This window comes from Pelodiscus sinensis, chromosome 23 (assembly GCF_049634645.1).
Source record: "Pelodiscus sinensis isolate JC-2024 chromosome 23, ASM4963464v1, whole genome shotgun sequence".
Classification (NCBI taxonomy): Eukaryota; Metazoa; Chordata; order Testudines; family Trionychidae; genus Pelodiscus; species Pelodiscus sinensis.
The window spans coordinates 11,514,315-11,530,698 of record NC_134733.1 but is presented as its reverse complement, the minus strand read 5'-3'; the positions used below and the strand labels follow the sequence as shown (position 1 = coordinate 11,530,698).

Here is a 16,384-nt window from a genome sequence, read left to right as displayed (position 1 = left end):
CCTAGTCCTGCTTGGCCAGGCCTCCCAGACAGCAATTCACACTCCTTCAGGATAGCAAGGGTAGGTATATAAGGTGACCAACTAATGTAACAAAACAAAGGGTTAAGGAGACGGGAGAAATCAGTAATCACAAAAACGGAGGTCCACGACAAACTCACTGTCCTAATGACCAAGGACAAAGTACTCAAGCCTTCAGCAAAGTGTTTTTAGTGTTGCTTAAAAAAATACTGCAACTTATGTTAGGTTATGAATGCACCAAACAGGTACAGAATAAGAAAGCAGCTTCTGTTTTGTAAAGGCTTTTTAAAAAAAAAATAAGACTCGAATTGGGACTGAAAAAACAAACCTATCAACAAAGCAGCTACCACCAGAAGGAAAGTGCTCAGATGCTGGGCTTTCTTCTCCTTTTAGCTTATTCTGTACACCTAATGCTTAACAGAAAGATTCCAGTGCTCCCTGCTCTCTGAAGGTCACCAACAATATAGTCTGTTATTCAAAATTTAAAAGATGTTTGAGAACTCAAAAAGTATGTGAAAACAGATTGGGTCCCCACCTTATCTTCTCACAAAAGAAAGATAAGCTTTGCTTTAACAGATATCTTTCAGAAGGCCCTAAAATCAATCTCCCTCAGTGAGTGGTGAGAACACAGTAGCCATCTTGCATTAACCAGAAAAGGTTTCAAAAGCTTGGAAGGAAAGGCACCTTTCTGCTTTAATGCAGATGCTCAGAGGCAGAGCAAAATTAGAGAGTCAAACTGAGGTTTAACCCTTCTCCTGTCCCCACCAGGTCCACTGACCCGGCAGTGGGAAAGAGGGGCAAAGGAAGCAACTGTGCTGGGGCCAAGTGATTCAAAAGGGTCTGTGGCTCCCAGCCACTGCAGCAACCCAACAGCTGGAACTCCAAGTCCTTTAAATTGCTGCCAGAGCGCTCTGGTTGTTCCCCACCCACCAAAAGGCTGCCTTTCCCATTATTCTGAAAGTTTCACCTATTCAAATCAAGTTTTATATTCCCTGTGCAGAAGTGCAGGGAGCTCTCCTCTGGGATTAGAAGCTGAGGCTTTGGGGAACAGATAATCTTCTGGCTCAGGGATTTATTTGCCTTTGTTGGCCAGTTTCCCCTATGGCTTGTGTTCAGGCATCCCTGAATCCTTGATACAACAAACGTTTGAAAAAAAATCACCACAAAACATCTCCATTAAGCCATTAAAATTATTCCCATGCTTGGGAACAAATGTTCTGGGAAACCAATGTCAGCAAAGAGCTGTTTTCAATAACCATCACAGTGATTGACTGTTCAGAGGCCAGACCAATCCCCTTCATCTTTCCAGTGAAATCTCACCACATCGCTTACAGGCCTTACAGTTGGCTGGATTTCCAGTGTTGATAAAAAAACCTGCACACAGCGGCCTGCTGATGAGCTTTGTAGGGTGAGGCGGTGAAAACCAAAACAATCCAATTCTCAGCCAACCCTGTTGGACATGCTGCAGCAAGTCTCCCTCCTGCTAATGTCAACCCTTTAATAAGTGAGATGTGATAAAGCTAGCAAAGGAAAACATTTAGGAGAAAAAGATAGGACCAGAGGCCCAGAGTCTTTAGGCATCAGATATGCAAGGTCAGAACTCTGCCAAGACAGTATAAATATCACATGCTATTCCAGGAGTTAATACCAATGATTTTTTTTAAAATCAAATCACCACACTTTCTCTATCTTCCCTCACATCTTTAGTAATTAAAGCTAATCAAGGCAGTAAGTCTTTCTATGTCTCAGTTTTTATTTGTATGAACTGCATTTCTCCTCCACTTACTTGTTTTTATAACCATAATAATGGAATATATTTACAGGCTGCAGCAACAGAGACTGTAGAGGTATCTGTTCTTACTCATCGTCAGTATAATCAGGACATTTCCCTAGAACAGTAACGGGAATAGACTTGCATATCTCTGAAATAATCCTTCCATTCGTTTTCTGACTCCAGCCTGGAAATCTGCAGCATTCTGTTCTCTCATCTACTGGATACATTCTCTACTATTGATTACATAACCAAATCACTCAGTCAACAACACTGTTTGACTTCAATAAGAAATTAGTTACTAACGTAAGTCTATTAATTGTGAACTGCAGAGTTAAAAACAACAAACATGAGCATTATTAAAATATCCAGAGCTTAAACTACACACACACACTTTACACATCTGGAGGAAATACACATATCCCAAAGATCTGTTGCTAGGAATACAGTTCCTGCATTTTGCCAGCAGCGAAGAATCTACTAAGCCCCCGCTGTCAATCACAGTAGGCGACAACAGTGGGTTAGGTCCCTAAAAGCATTTACCAGCTGCATGTATGTGCTCTGCAATGACCAGCTAATTACGTAACACCACCTAGTGATATAAGCCTTGTTTGCACAGGGAAAAGCACAAGGTCAGACATAACCATATCCAGAATTACAGCTGGTAGGATTCCAGCATTATTTCCCTACCTGGTGTGAAAAAGAATTGGTCATCTTCTGGACACGTGTTACAGAACTATACAATTGCAGTGGTTCTCAAACTGTGGGGCATGATCCCATTTTAAAGGGATTGCCAGTAGGGATGTTAAATATCAGTTAATTGAACAGTTGATTAACCTCATGAATTCTTATAGATTACTTCATTATTTTAGGCTGTGTCTAGACTACACCTCTCTGTCGACAGAGAGATGTAGATTAGGCATGTCGAAATTGCTAATGAAGCAGGGATTTAAATATTCTACGCTTCATTAGCATAAACAAGACCACCACTTTTTTTCTAAACGGCGTTTTTTCGGAAAAAACAAAAAAACACAACCACCACACACCGGCAGTCTAGACGGGGATCTGTCAAAAAATAAAGCCTTCTTCGAAAGATCCTGTATACTAAAAAAGGGTTTATTTTTCGACAGATCCCTGTCTAGACTGCCATTTTTTTTAAAAAGCTCTGTTTCAAAAAAAGCGACGGCCATGTTTATGCTAATGAAACGGAGGATATTTAAATCCCTGATTCATTAGCAATTTTGATGTGCCTAATTTACATCTCTCTGTCGACAGAGAGGTATAGTCTAGACATACCCTTATAGTCCCCGGGGGTGGGGCTGGCAACCAGTGCGCTTTGGCCCCACTCCTGAGGAGCCCCCTGACACTCCCCGCTGCTACCTCTATATGAAAGGCAGCTGCGCAGAGTGGCAGCAGTCCTTGTCCGGGGGGAAGGAAGAAAAGGGGATTGAGCTCCTGGATCTGGCTTAAGCTAGAACTGAGCTGGGCTGCCTGACCGCCTGGCTGCTAATACACTTTTAAATGCAGAGCCGCAGCAGAGGTATGTCCCGAACCTGGCATAAGCCAGGCTGTTGGCCAGCTTGCTAAAAAATGTACTGGTGGAAGGAGGAGGGGGGAATGTGTGTAGTCTATAGCATTAACCTATAAGCTTTTGCTTATCAGTTAATCGACTACACAATTACATCCCTAGTTGCTACGACTGGCTTAGACTTGTGGAGTCCAGGGCCGAAGCCCAAGCCCCACTGCTTGGGGCTAGCACAGAAGTAGCGTGTACATTTCTGATCCTGGTGCCAACAGGACATCAGCAGTTCTGGTCCTAAATAAGAATTCAAGGAAAGCAAAATTAAAGCTCAAGACATGCTACAAAGCCAAATGCTCTTTGTCCATCTGTTGGAGATTTCTGCAGAAATTTTGATGTAATTTTATTCCTTTCACCACTCTTTAATCTCAAAATGATAAAGCATTAAGAACACAGTTCCAGAGGGGCAGCCGTGTTAGTGTGTTTCAGCAAAAACAATGAGGTGTGCTGTGGCACCTTAAAGACAAACAAATTTATTAAGAACACAAGAAGCGAAGAAAGCAGAAAAAGCCAGTGATGGTGAAATTAATGTTTCTGCACAAGAAAGGGATGAATACACACAGTTTGCATCAAGCCTACTTTCAGAAAAGCTGTGTATCTGAGAAGAACCCACACATCCCTTTCTTTTCCCTAAGCCTAGGTCACAAACTCTAATTATCAATTGCACTGTGGCATTGTGAAACATGCCCAATACTTCACATTTCCTATAGTGGAAACTAAATGTTCTTAAGAAAAAAAAAATACCCAGAAATCCTGTTTTTCCTAACCACAAAGCACTGTCAAGGCTGAACTCTCCTGTCCTGAGAAGAGGCCCTTCAGCTGGGAATTTTGTTCTCAAGATGATGGCCATTCTCATAGTAGGCTCACATCTCAAGCATACAGATCTACGTACCTGACTATGGGGTCACGTGCTGGACTTCTCTACAAACCACCATTTGCAGTGAAAAGGAATCCTGCTAGTAGTGCTCGTTTATGATCCCTTCTTATAAGAGAAGGAAAAAAGAAGATGCTTTTAGACAAGCAGTTTCTCAATTCCAATGTGAAATCTGTCCATTTTGGAAAGGAGAAAAGAATGCAACAGAACATGGAAAATAAATCTGGAAGCTGCTCAGGAGTTTGGGGACCAGCCCTCTGCACTCATAAGTTGTGTCCAGTACCAGTCCACACCTCCAGTATACAGATGCTCTCCTCTTTATGGGATTCTTTTAATCCAACTCCAAGAATCCCCAATAAGTGCTAGTGGTACTAGCCTCTAACAAATTAGAGTTTGGCACTGAGCAGTGACAGCTACTGCTGCTTTAGAGATTGCTACTCAGTTTTTCAAATAATTACTAAGAAAGCAAGCCCAACGGAAGTTAAGAACTGAGTTTCTACCCTAAAACTCACAACTCCTGTCTAAATCTCTCTAAAGCTTCCTCAGATGTAAAAGTAGTTTTTCAGGGTTTGCCCTCTTCTCTGTTCATGTCTACCTACTTAAGACATGTACCTTGCTAGTTCTTGAATAGCGTAGATGCTGAAGTGGTTTAGCAAACTGAGCATCATCCCCATTTTAAAGACTGGGAAACTGAGGCTATGTCTAGACTGCAGGCTTCTTTCGGAAGAAGCTTTTCCAGAAGAGATCTTCCAAAAAAACAAACAAACAAAAAAAAAACAAAAAAAACCAACTTATTCTGAAAGAGAGCATCCACAGTGCCAAAGTGCATCGAAAAAGCAATCTACTTTTTCGAAAGATAGTGTCCACACCGAATGGGAATCTCGCATTTAAGCTCTGATTACTATAGACAGAGTGGCCACCAGGGCACCTGTGCTTTTTCCTCTTCCCTCTTTTTTCAAAAGAACTCCCTCTTCTCCATCCACATATGCCTTTTTCCGAAAAGCTTTCGGAAAAAAGCTTCTTCCTCATAGAAAAAGGTTTACCAATGTCGGAAAAACCCCTCTGTTCTTTCGATTTTTTTTCAAAAGAACGCGATCACAGTGTGGACGTAAGTGAAGTTTTTCTGGAAAAACAGCTGTTTTTCCAAAAAAACTCTGTAGTCTGAGTCACAGAATGGCGAAGTAACGTGACTCAGAGGAATCAATTCCAGGGCAGGACCAGCAATAAAGTCTAGGTCTCCTGTCGAATGCCTTCACCACTGGACTAGTTTCCCTTCTGCACTGTAATTCCTGACTGAAGGCAAGAATTTGTCTGCACATTGGATCTGTTCATTACTTCAATGCTGAAAGCAGGAGGATTTGTTTCAGTGTCCCCCAATGCTCCAAGTAACCCTCCACCATCTTTATCCTGTTCCCAATTTTTGAGGTTCTTATATTATGGCAGCCTTAAATATGTAGTCAAGAACTAAGATCATTTAAAAATGCAAATGAGTTTCAGGGAGATAGAACAGCGACAAAGGTGGGGGACATGCCCCTTTATCAAATAGTGGCACATCACTGACAGGCTGCACTTTTGGGACCAAGGACTGCTGATCAGCTTTCAAAACTGCTTAGAACACGGGCTCCCAAACTGGGGGGGCGTGAAGAAATTCCAGGGTGTGTGTGCGAGGTGATCCAACCCCCCCCCCATCAAGTTATGCTGACCCGCTCAGTTCCTTTTTTTTTTTTTTTTGCTCAACAAGTTTTGCTGCTGTGTGTGTGTGTTTCAAAAATCAAAAAGGGGGGCGTGACGCCAAAGAGTTTGGGAACCACTGGCTTAGAAAAATACAAGAGTCTGTTAGAATTACCAAAACAACAAGGGCTTAACCACAGCATGGGTACAAATAGGAATGCCCTTTTTTTGGTAACAGAGAGGTAGCCGTGTTAGTCTGGTCTTGGTAAAACAAAAGGAAATAATATGTAGCACTTCAGAGACTAACAAGATAATTTATTACTAGGTGATAAGCTTTCGTGGGCCAGACCCACTTCTTCAGATCCAACTTCTTTTTTTGGTAGGAGGAGAGGGGGAGAGAGTCTACTTCACTATTGGTCTCTGCTCTTGACAAAAACATGTTTCTCCTCTCTCACAGCCTGACAAGAATTTGCCCCCAGGGAAAGACAGCAGCTCTGGCTAAGAGGGCTCAGACAGGATTACATGCATAACAAAAAGGTCAGACTTTTGGTCATGGTAGTTTGTGGTATAAAACACACTTTTGCTATAGAAGGTTCTTGAAATGCCAACAACGGAAAACAAGCAACAGTCAACACTCTGGTGTGGAGAGGCAGCTGCTGTATTTTGACTGAACAATACCTGTCACTTCTGACTGAGGGAGTTGGACACATGGGAGCCTTTGCCTGCTGATACCTCATATGGCAGCGGTGTGCCCTACGCATAGCACACAGAAGGGATCAGCCACTAAGACAACCATGCTATGAACTTAGAGATCTCTATGCATGCTCTCATCCCTCCCTGGGAAATACAGCATCTGCAGGATGTATCACCATGCTTTATCTCTGCAAACATTCTGATGCTTTCATTGTTCCACTTCTCTGCACCCTTCTTAGTGCACCCTCTATTTTTTCCATCCATGTGCAGAATAATTTTTGTTATATGCAGTTGTGCACCACCAACAGAAACACATGCTGCTGGCAGTGGGCACTCCGCTAATGAGCTGGGCAGCATCTGCATTTCTCCTGGGTGGCCGCCCAAGTGCTCAGCAGGGCACTGCTGCTGCTTTGATGAAAAGTTACTAGCTGCTTGGCAAGTTCATCAGTCCCTACAAGCAAAACTTCTAGCAGTAAGTTTAAGAAGGCTGAGGAGTAAAAGCTGAGTGCTGGAGCAAGTTATGTTTCCACAGGTCCAAGATGCATCAGGGACTATAAGGTTTTAATTATGTTCATTGCTTTTTTACAGAGTCAGTGAGCGACTTCTGTGTAGAACAAGATGACTCAACTGTGTCTTCCATACTTTCTTTCCATCAGGCACAAGCAAAGATGTATTTATTTGTTTATTTTAAAATCAGGCCTCCATGACATTTGCCATCAGAGCAGCCAGACTGAGTAAGTCTCCTGGTCCATCTATTCCCTTATCCTGCCTCTGACAGCAGCAAACCACAGATGCTTCAGAGGGAGAATCCTTGTGGTTGACAGTTATGGAATAATCTATGGTAAGGAAAGGTTCTCCTTAATCCCAACAGCTAATGTTCGTTTTATTACCCTGATGTATGAGGGTTTATAAAATTAATTTTAAATCCTATATTACATATAAAACTCTGGTTGCACTATTTATCCACATCAATATCTAATTCTTTCTCAAAATCCTGTTAGAATTCTGGCCTCAACACCAGCTCATCATATGTTGGGTAAAAAAAGCATTTCCTTTTGTCAGTGTTAAAAGTGCTGCTTTTCAGTGTCACAGAACGTCCCCATGATCTTAGAATCATAGAATAATAGGACTGGAAGGGACCTCGAGAGGTCATCGAGTCCAGCCCGCCGCCCTCAAGGCAGGATCAAGCTCCGTCTACACCATCCCTGACAGATGTCTATCTAACCTGTTCTTAAATATCTCCAGAGAGGGAGATTCCACCACCTCCCTTGGCAATTTATTCCAATATTTGACCACCCTGACAGTTAGGAATTTTTTCCTAATGTCCAATCTAAACCTCCCCTGCTGCACTTTAAGCCCATTACTCTTGCATTATGAGAAAGGGTAAAAAGAGGAACATGATTTACCTGCTCTAAACAGGCATCATTCTCTACTCCCTCTTAGTCATCTCCTCTCTAAAATGAACAATTCCAAATTCTACAAGATGCATATTCCAGGAACGATGGATTCTCTGGAGAGAGGAAGATTAGCCGCTAATAGGAAGGTATGGCTAAAATGGTGTCTATATTGAAACAAAACAAAAAAGTACAGATACAGCTCATGCCGAATACTTTAAATAGGACTGTCAGAGCCAGGAGCATTCCCCAGAGTCACCTTGTTCAAACTGTTACAAAATCACCCCAGTTAGAGAGCCCTCTTGTGTCCTGACCTCCAATGCTGTTATGTTCTCTGTTCTACCAGTCACTGAAAGGGCTAAAACCCAGTAGGAAACTCCCATAAATTCCTAGCCCTCTCTCCCATCCCTCAGGGCAGAATTGAGTGGAGGGAAGTCTCCCCCCACCCTTTCTTTGGCCTAAGTCTGTGTTGATTTCAGCCGGTAGGCACTTGATATGAACAGATTAGTTGGGAGGGGCTTGAATGCTGTGTATGGATGCAGGGGGGTGGAGGTACACAGGAGAAAAAGGATATTTAAGATGCGGAGACAGAGACTTCCAGAGTGCACAGACTCCTACGGGGAAGGGCTGCAGAAGTTCCTTTAAACTCCACCTCCACTGAGAGAGGGGGGAGAGAAACAGAGTTTGGGCACCCGTGTGCTGTAGCACTTTCAGAAGAGTTTCATAGGTGCCCCACTGTGCTCACGGCATCTGCAATTAACTCACTCAGAGAAGTCAGGAGTTCTCACTGCAGAGAGAGAAAATGCCAGTGAAAGTCACTATGCAACTGGCATGGCTCTGTGTTTTCACCTTGTCCTTGGCCATCTATCCGGCGTTGCTACAGAAGCCTTCCAAGAGGAGAACGGTCAATGGGAACACCCAGCTCAAAATGACGGGCTGCTGTGACGAGATAAGAGAGCTCAAGCTGCAGATAGCCAACGTGAGCGCCATGCTGGGGGAGCTGAGCAAGAAGCAGGAAGTTGGGTATATGATTGTGGACATGCAGGTGATGGAGCTGAAAGGGAGCACCCAGCAGATGGAGTCCCGGCTCATCGATGTCGAGAGCAAATACTCTGAAATTAACAGCCAGATAGACAACATGCAGCTGCAGGCAGCCCAGACCGTCACACAAACCTCAGCTGGTAAGAATGGAGCCTCCAAGCTCCCATACGCGCCTCTTAAAGTAGAGCTCTAGCTAACCACCAACTTTTAAACCATGCTAGCATGTCCCATTAACACAGCTGGAGACTGTGCCTGCTGAATGCCAGTCTACCCACTGCAGCTCTGCAGACACAACAGAACATAAAGCTGACAGGTTTATTTTGCCAGAAATCCACAGATCCAGTTAGCAGTTTAATATCAGACAGGATTGCTGTTAGGAGTTGGGGGAGCAGTACAAATCCAGCAATTGCTGGGGGATGGACTCATTTAATACCCTCCCGCAAGTACTAGGGTCTCAATCTACACAGAGAGGCAGGCAGTTTGCATGGGAGAGTCTCTGGCAATAATTTTCCCTGATCATCCAGACTGTTGGTAGGGGCTCAGAGGTTGGTTAAACAATAGGAGGCACTTCTAACCACCTTTGCAGATGCAATGCCATCTTTATGCTTGTCTAGCCAGAATAAAATAAAAAAACCCAACTCCTTTTGAATAATAATTCTCAGAAATCCAAGGTTGTAGAGTATGCAAAAGCCCTGATATAATTCTCTCAAAATATATTTCAGGAGCAGAACATTCTCCCTCCTTCTCTGGTATGGCAACACAGGAAAGTCTGACAGCATATATGCTTTGGAAATAATGAGGGAGACCATTCCAACAAGGTTAAACTCCCCTATAAAGACTACTATGCCTTGGGCGGGGTTTATATGCTACACATCTTAATTTGGGGTCTGTTTTCCATGGAAAAAACTTAAACCACCAGTATTTACTAAGCTCTACATAAGGAAAATGTGTAATGTTGTCAGTTTGGAAACAATGCTCATTATTTATATTGTCTTAAATAAGCACAAAGGTTTTACTGTAATGAGTCTCATTGGGGTATAGTAATGCTGCAATGTGGTTTTGTGAAATAAAGCAGCACACAGAAAGCCAGCCAAGTAGGGACTTAAACTGCCAGATGCAGGGAAGTCATGCTACCAGGTGAAAATCGTTCACCCAGCAATATACTGAAAAAAAAAAGTCAGCAGGGATAAATCCTCACCTCAGCTAACTCCTCTCCCCTCCCATAAAAGCAGCTGTGTGCACTATCTGCCCTCCATCAATTCCTATCCAGAGAGGAAGGGGAGCTGGCAAGATAGATTCAAATAAACTAAATGCTATCTCCCCATCACAAGCCACGACACCGAAACTATTGTGCAATGTGTTTTATTCAAACTCAGCTAAACTGCCAAATCACATGATCAGAACAGCCTGGTCATTCTGTCATCCCCTGATCGCTTCCGAGGAGGCCAGAGGGCTCACCAGTGAGCACCAGGTATTTCCTCTCTTCAGAGCAGGAGTGTGCTGCTTTCCCTTGATGGGCGGGAGGAAAGGGAACACTGCATGCTGTAAAGTGCTAATACTGCCCTCCAAAGCCAAGCAAAGAGCCACTGCTTTGTATATTTTATCTCAAAGCCAGAGATGGCAATTTACATTCAGCATTTTCCTGAGTGCCATAATATTAATTCCATCCTATTGTGCTAAGCAGCCACAGAAAGGGTGAGAGCTTCATTTGAGTAGTGGAAAGACCTTTTAAAGTGCATGACAATATTTCTAACTGTTGCAGTACTGGATTATTTCAGCACCTGCTAATATCGTCCCTAACCCTATACATGCAGTGGGGTTTTGTGATTTGCTTCAAGGCCTCATATCCACCATTCAGCACCAATCTGATCAGAACTCTCATTTTAACAAGTGTCTCATTGCAAGGGCTTCTGAGTTCCTAGAAGGAGAATTTTCTGTTTGGGGGCTCAAGACAAAAGGCTTAGAAATCCCACATCAAGCTCCAAAAGTCCCAACACTACAACCTCTCTCTCACATGCAACCCTGAGCAGCACCAGCACTGCTGCCCTACAGCTCATAAGTAGGGGAGCAGCCCCATGCACACATCACACCTCAGGGAGTTTTTCCCACTGTTTCACGCTTCACTGGAAATACAACCAAATGACCCTTTTGAATGTTTCTCTCAAGAACCATGTTAAAACCTTTGAGGGTACACATGCAGGAGGTGGCCCTCTTGTTCAGCCTCTCAGTTCCTGTGTTTGATTCAAGTAGATGCTGTCTATGACTGCTCATCCCTTTACCAGAAGAATTACAGAATCTCCGGTGTTTACAAGCTGCCTCCTGATGAATTCTTGGGGAGCCCTGAAATAGAGGTAAGGATGCTATGCATGCAAAATGCACGCCTTTGCTAGCAGAGCTTCTTCTGTACTGTGCATTCTGAAAACACTTATCATGAAGTCACGTTTTTACACCGTAGGAGGGAGGGAGATGGCATTTTACATTTAAAATCCCTGCAGTGCACCAAGTCAGGATCTTGTATGGTAGGGATGGAGAGGGTATACTGGAGAAAGGTTCAGAACAAATCAGATTTTTATGCCTCTTTGCACAAACCAACAAAACCCTTGGACAGATAAGGTTTGGGGTAGTGTCCTGCCCTGCTTTGTGATCTTGTATACAATGGAATTGGAAGTGGGACTTCGTAACCCTGCTGACTGGTCAGCATTGAATCCTCTCTTGCTCCAGGTGTACTGCGACATGGAAACAGAGGGCGGTGGCTGGACCATCATCCAGAGACGCAAAGTTGGCCTGATCTCTTTCAACAGAGATTGGAAACAATATAAGGAAGGATTCGGCAACATCCGGGGAGATTTCTGGCTAGGGAATGAAAATGTCTACCGGCTCTCCAGACGCCCAACCATGCTGCGAGTAGAGCTGGAGGTAATTTACAGGCTCTCATTTCCAGCAGTAAAAGCTTCCAGTGCGATGGTTCTTTGGTAGAAAGTGCAATCTTAACAGCTACAGAAAGCCAAAGGATTTGCATATTTAGATTAGAAAGACTAATGGGAGATGGACTTGGCAGCAACATTAGGGGCAGGACAGAAGCATATTTCCCAGTGTTTGCTGTTGGTGTAACAGCACCTCGACTGGGATACAGACTGGAACATGCGTGAGCCACAGACTCTAGGATTCTCAGGTAAATTCTGTCCATCACTGAGGTGAACAAAGTCATAGCCCAGGGCAAAAGGCTTATGCTGCTGACTATCTTATAGGGATCTAAAGATCCACAGGGTTGCCCAATTACGATTAGAGGGACTTAAGCTCACTTCTTTGAACAGGAGGGCTGCTGAGACAGCACATGGGCAGGAGGGAGTGCTCTGCATTGTTCAGTAGCTGCTTCTCCCATCTTTTAATGGCTGGCTAGTTATTAATCTGTCTATGGCGGGAAAAATGGTAGCTGTAAGCGTATGGCCTTGAGAGATGAGCATGGGGTAATGGACAATATTCTGGTTTGTGGGGCTTCCACAGAAACTAAAAGTCACTCTGAGGGAGGAAACAACAACTTGAGATAGCTCACATTTAAGATAAGGCTGTTGGATGGAAAGGAAGTGTACCAGATTTCTGCATATGGAGCTTAATGTCAATGCAGACCAGCTAACAAACATGATGCCTTGGTAATTCACTGCTGTGCTAAGTGAAAATTTGTTCATTACAGTTTGCCCTAATCAAGTCCTGCAGGTAAGTCTGTAGTCTCTATTCTAAAAGAGAAATTACTATTGAAAACTCAGCTAACATTCCTGGGTAGAGAAGAGAGATGCCTCCCAGGTAAACACAACTGCCAAAGTCTGGCTAGTACTCTTTTTAACAATCTGTTTCCTCTTCGCCCCTTTAATCCCCCATGGCAGGACTGGGAAGGCAACACTCGCTATGCACAATATGACCAGTTCACCCTAAGCAACGAGTTGAACAGTTACCGCCTTTTTCTGGGGAACTACACTGGCAACACAGGGCGCGACTCCCTAAGGTACCACAACAACACAGCCTTCAGCACCAAGGACAAGGACAACGACAAGTGTGTGGATCACTGTGCTGAGCTCCGTAAAGGTAAGGCAGAGATTCCTCTTCGGCAAGTGTTTGAACGAACCACACTATATGCAGCATATGGATGGCATCATGGCTGCACAGAGAAACTGATCAATTGTGCTACACTAACATGCTGATGGTAGATCAGTGAACTGATGACTGTTTCTGGAATATGCATGTCACTTACCATAGATTCTGTCACGTCTAAGAATTGAAACAGAATCTATGCAGAGCCACACCGTGTGCTATTGACATTAGTGATCTCTCTGCACTTTCTATAGGAGTCAGGGTTGCTCCAATCTTTGATCTACCCACACAGTTGTTCAGTACACCGTGCGTCAATTATCTGTTTGGCTATCCCAGAGGTGGACGAAATTACCCCTGTATTTTTATATTAAGTTAAAGCTGGAAGGCACAAAATAAATGTATTATAATAAATATAAAATATGGGCTGCAGTAACTTGTAGAATTATTTTTATCTGGGGGTTCATGCACCTCGAGCTCTGCTCTATTCATGCTGTAATGAGAGCCTTTAGATGGAATATTCTATTCAGCTTTTTATATTACGCTCATCATCACCAAGGTAACTGAGTGCTTTTGAACTCACTCTTTTAATTTAAATTTCTTAATACAGCCCCAATATGTAGAAGGACAGTCTTCCTTTCTGTAGGCTTTATGGTGAAGCAATTACAGTCCCTAAAAGAAAAGTTTCTGAATTCAGCTGTTATACTTCCACTGTTGCCTTAGTTGCAAAGTAAACCTTCAGATAAATTGTATTTAGATGCATATTAGAGCCAACCAGCTAAGAACACTGAACAGTGTCCTCTTTTGTTTTCAAAGAGGGAAGAGAGGGAAAAAATGGAAATGAAATTTTTAAAGGTGCATCAAGTGCCTTAGAAAAGAACTTAAACAGAGACACTGGGCTAATTTGGCTACATCACTGGGGTAATTTGCCCTGTTCACTGCATCTCTGAACTCTTCGAAGAAGGGCTCAGCAGACTGTATGCTTTGAATTTAGCTCCTGGCCCAAAGTAATGGCAGCTACCAAGGGCACAGGCATTCAGAATGAATTTTGCACCCTGACCCCTCTCCTACTCCTTCCCTACAGAAGGACAATTGTTCACATGATGAACACAGAACATCAGCTTTACCTATACAAAGACTTTCTCTGTTTGTTTCCTGCAAGGTGGATACTGGTACAACTGTTGCACAGACTCCAACCTGAATGGGGTTTACTATCGCAAAGGAGAACACACCAAAAACATGGATGGAATCACTTGGTATGGCTGGCATGGCTCAACCTACTCCCTGAAAAGAGTTGAGATGAAGATCCGGCCAGAGGATTTCAAACCCTAGGGGGAACCAACACACAATTGTAAAGCTAAGGTGACAATGCTGCTCTGAGGGGAAAGAGCCTGGAATCTCAAAACCAGCCATTGAAATGGTTTACTTCATCTAGAAGTTGTGCAAATGCAAAGGCTATATATACACTGACTATGCATCACACATTAGTTCTGAGGCAAACACGGGAGAGGGGAAAGGCACCATTACTATGGCTCAGCCCAGTTCTCTTTTCTTAAAGAACTCCCTCCTGCCCCCTATCCTCTAAACAGGATACACACTATATCAGAATGGCCACATCCCGCAGTAGCAGCATCTTCAGGAAGGATATGTTGTGGTTACACTAGTACTGGGACTTACAGGGTTGCCCCTATTGTTTGACCGGTTAGAGTTTAAGAAACACGTGGCTTTTACCCTCAGTTTTCCCCTCTCGATAGTGTTTAGATTAATTGAGGTTAGATACGAATTTTGCCAAGCAAGACCAAGAAACAAAGCAATGGGCTTTTATTTCAAACCCTTCAGTCATCTTCTTGGAAATATTCACAATGAGACAGACATTCATTCAGTGCATGTTATTTGACCTATGCTCCTCATATAGGAAAAGCTAGGTTGCTTTAGGTAATTGCATGTTGCACTTGTTCTTTCCTGGAGTCTCATTACCTTCTGGCCACTAGTCACAGGAAAACTATGCAAGACTTTACTTCCAGGGAGAGTCCCATCTGCTGTAGGCTATGTGGAGGAGGGAGATCTACACTAGAAAACACACGAGGGACTAGGATGCAGGTCTTTGAGCTGCAATGAATTGATTTTCACCTTTACCAGTGTTCTTCTTGGAACACTGGAGGACCATTTTATGCCACCTCATCACAGTATCAGCAAGACCAGGAGTATACAGGGAGTAAACATAGCAAGAAGCCTTTTAACATTGACACTGTATTCCATACAACAAGAGAGGAAGAGTCCTTTAATGTTTAATTGGAAAAAAAAAAAGATGTGTTAATAGAAGGTGCTAGTAAACAAGGGATCAAATAATATAGAGATTGTGTGTGGCTCTAAAACAGTAAAGGATCCTGGATACTACTACTTATTTACTAAAAGAAGCAACCTTGAGTGATTTGTGTTGTGTCTGGAACCCAAGCTGTATTTAAAGCTTTACTCCATCAAATCTCTATTTTATGATTCTTGATCCTTAACTTCCAGCTGCTTTTAACTTTCTGTTGTTACTTAAAGAGAATCCAGATGTGGGAAATATTTAACACTCTGCTTTATGGTTTACAAGTATAGGATTATCCACTCCCTCTAGATCAGACCTCTGGTCCATGAAGTTAGCTCTAATGCCAGCAGCTGTGACCAGTATTCGATACTTTAAGAGAGAGGCAAAACACACCAGAGAAGGCCTCTTGTAAATTTTGTAGTGCTGCCCATATGTCAGGATGGGGTAGTGTCAGGATGGGGTAGAAGAAAAGGAGCACTTTATTCATTATATTATTGAAAGTTCAAAGCAATGTGTATGGGAGCAGAGCTCTAATGCAAGCCAGAGAATCCTCAAGTGCTAGAAAAAATTAGAAAGGTACAAAGGTTTTGGGGAGGGGGAGTATTTTTTGTAAGTACTGCCTAGATTCCATGCTGAAACCCAGTGCATTCCATTTCCTCATGTAAGAGTGCCTTGAAAAGGATTGTTAACAAAGGACTCCTCCTGCAGCCACACTGTTGCTTGAATATTTTGAAAGAAGATGGCTATAGTTAATATATCTATTTTTATTCACTTAACAGAAACAGAGCTTGAGCCTAATTTAAAATGTTCTATCTTATGCAGAAGGGGAGATAAAGATTTCCTGGGAGATGCCTTATATATGTTGACTATTCATACTGGAAACTGGAACAGTGTTTAATACAAATCTGCAGTCTGTGCAATGTTTTTTTTTTTTTTTAATTCCAAACTT

The 16,384-nt window shown here is 43.0% G+C and overlaps 2 protein-coding genes across 8 annotated transcripts in view; one reads left to right on the top strand and one right to left on the bottom strand.

The window, feature by feature from the left end:
- Nucleotides 1-16,384, bottom strand: part of MTOR (mechanistic target of rapamycin kinase) — a 126,123-nt gene that overhangs the window by 66,048 nt on the left and 43,691 nt on the right. The gene's annotated exons all lie outside the window — the stretch shown is intronic.
- On the top strand, nt 8,595-15,883 carry ANGPTL7 (angiopoietin like 7). 2 transcript variants are annotated; one of them, XM_006127038.4, is made up of 5 exons: nt 8,595-9,181; nt 11,289-11,392; nt 11,763-11,957; nt 12,923-13,121; nt 14,287-15,883. In XM_006127038.4, the coding sequence occupies exons 1-5, from the start codon at nt 8,803-8,805 to the stop codon at nt 14,454-14,456; spliced, it is 1,047 nt and encodes a 348-aa protein (XP_006127100.1). In that variant the 5' UTR covers nt 8,595-8,802; the 3' UTR covers nt 14,457-15,883. The 2 variants fall into 2 exon arrangements, with proteins under 2 accessions (XP_006127100.1, XP_006127101.1); XM_006127039.4 differs by having other exon boundaries at nt 8,596-9,181; nt 11,292-11,392.

Excerpts from the sequence above, each read along its gene's own strand:
- ANGPTL7 (XM_006127038.4), top strand. The coding sequence starts at position 8,803 with ATGCCAGTGAAAGTCACTATGCAACTGGCATGGCTCTGTGTTTTCACC. Across the intron at positions 9,182-11,288 it reads CGTCACACAAACCTCAGCTG|TAGATGCTGTCTATGACTGC; the intron begins GTAAGAATGGAG and ends GTTTGATTCAAG. Across the intron at positions 11,958-12,922 it reads TGCTGCGAGTAGAGCTGGAG|GACTGGGAAGGCAACACTCG; the intron begins GTAATTTACAGG and ends CCCCCATGGCAG.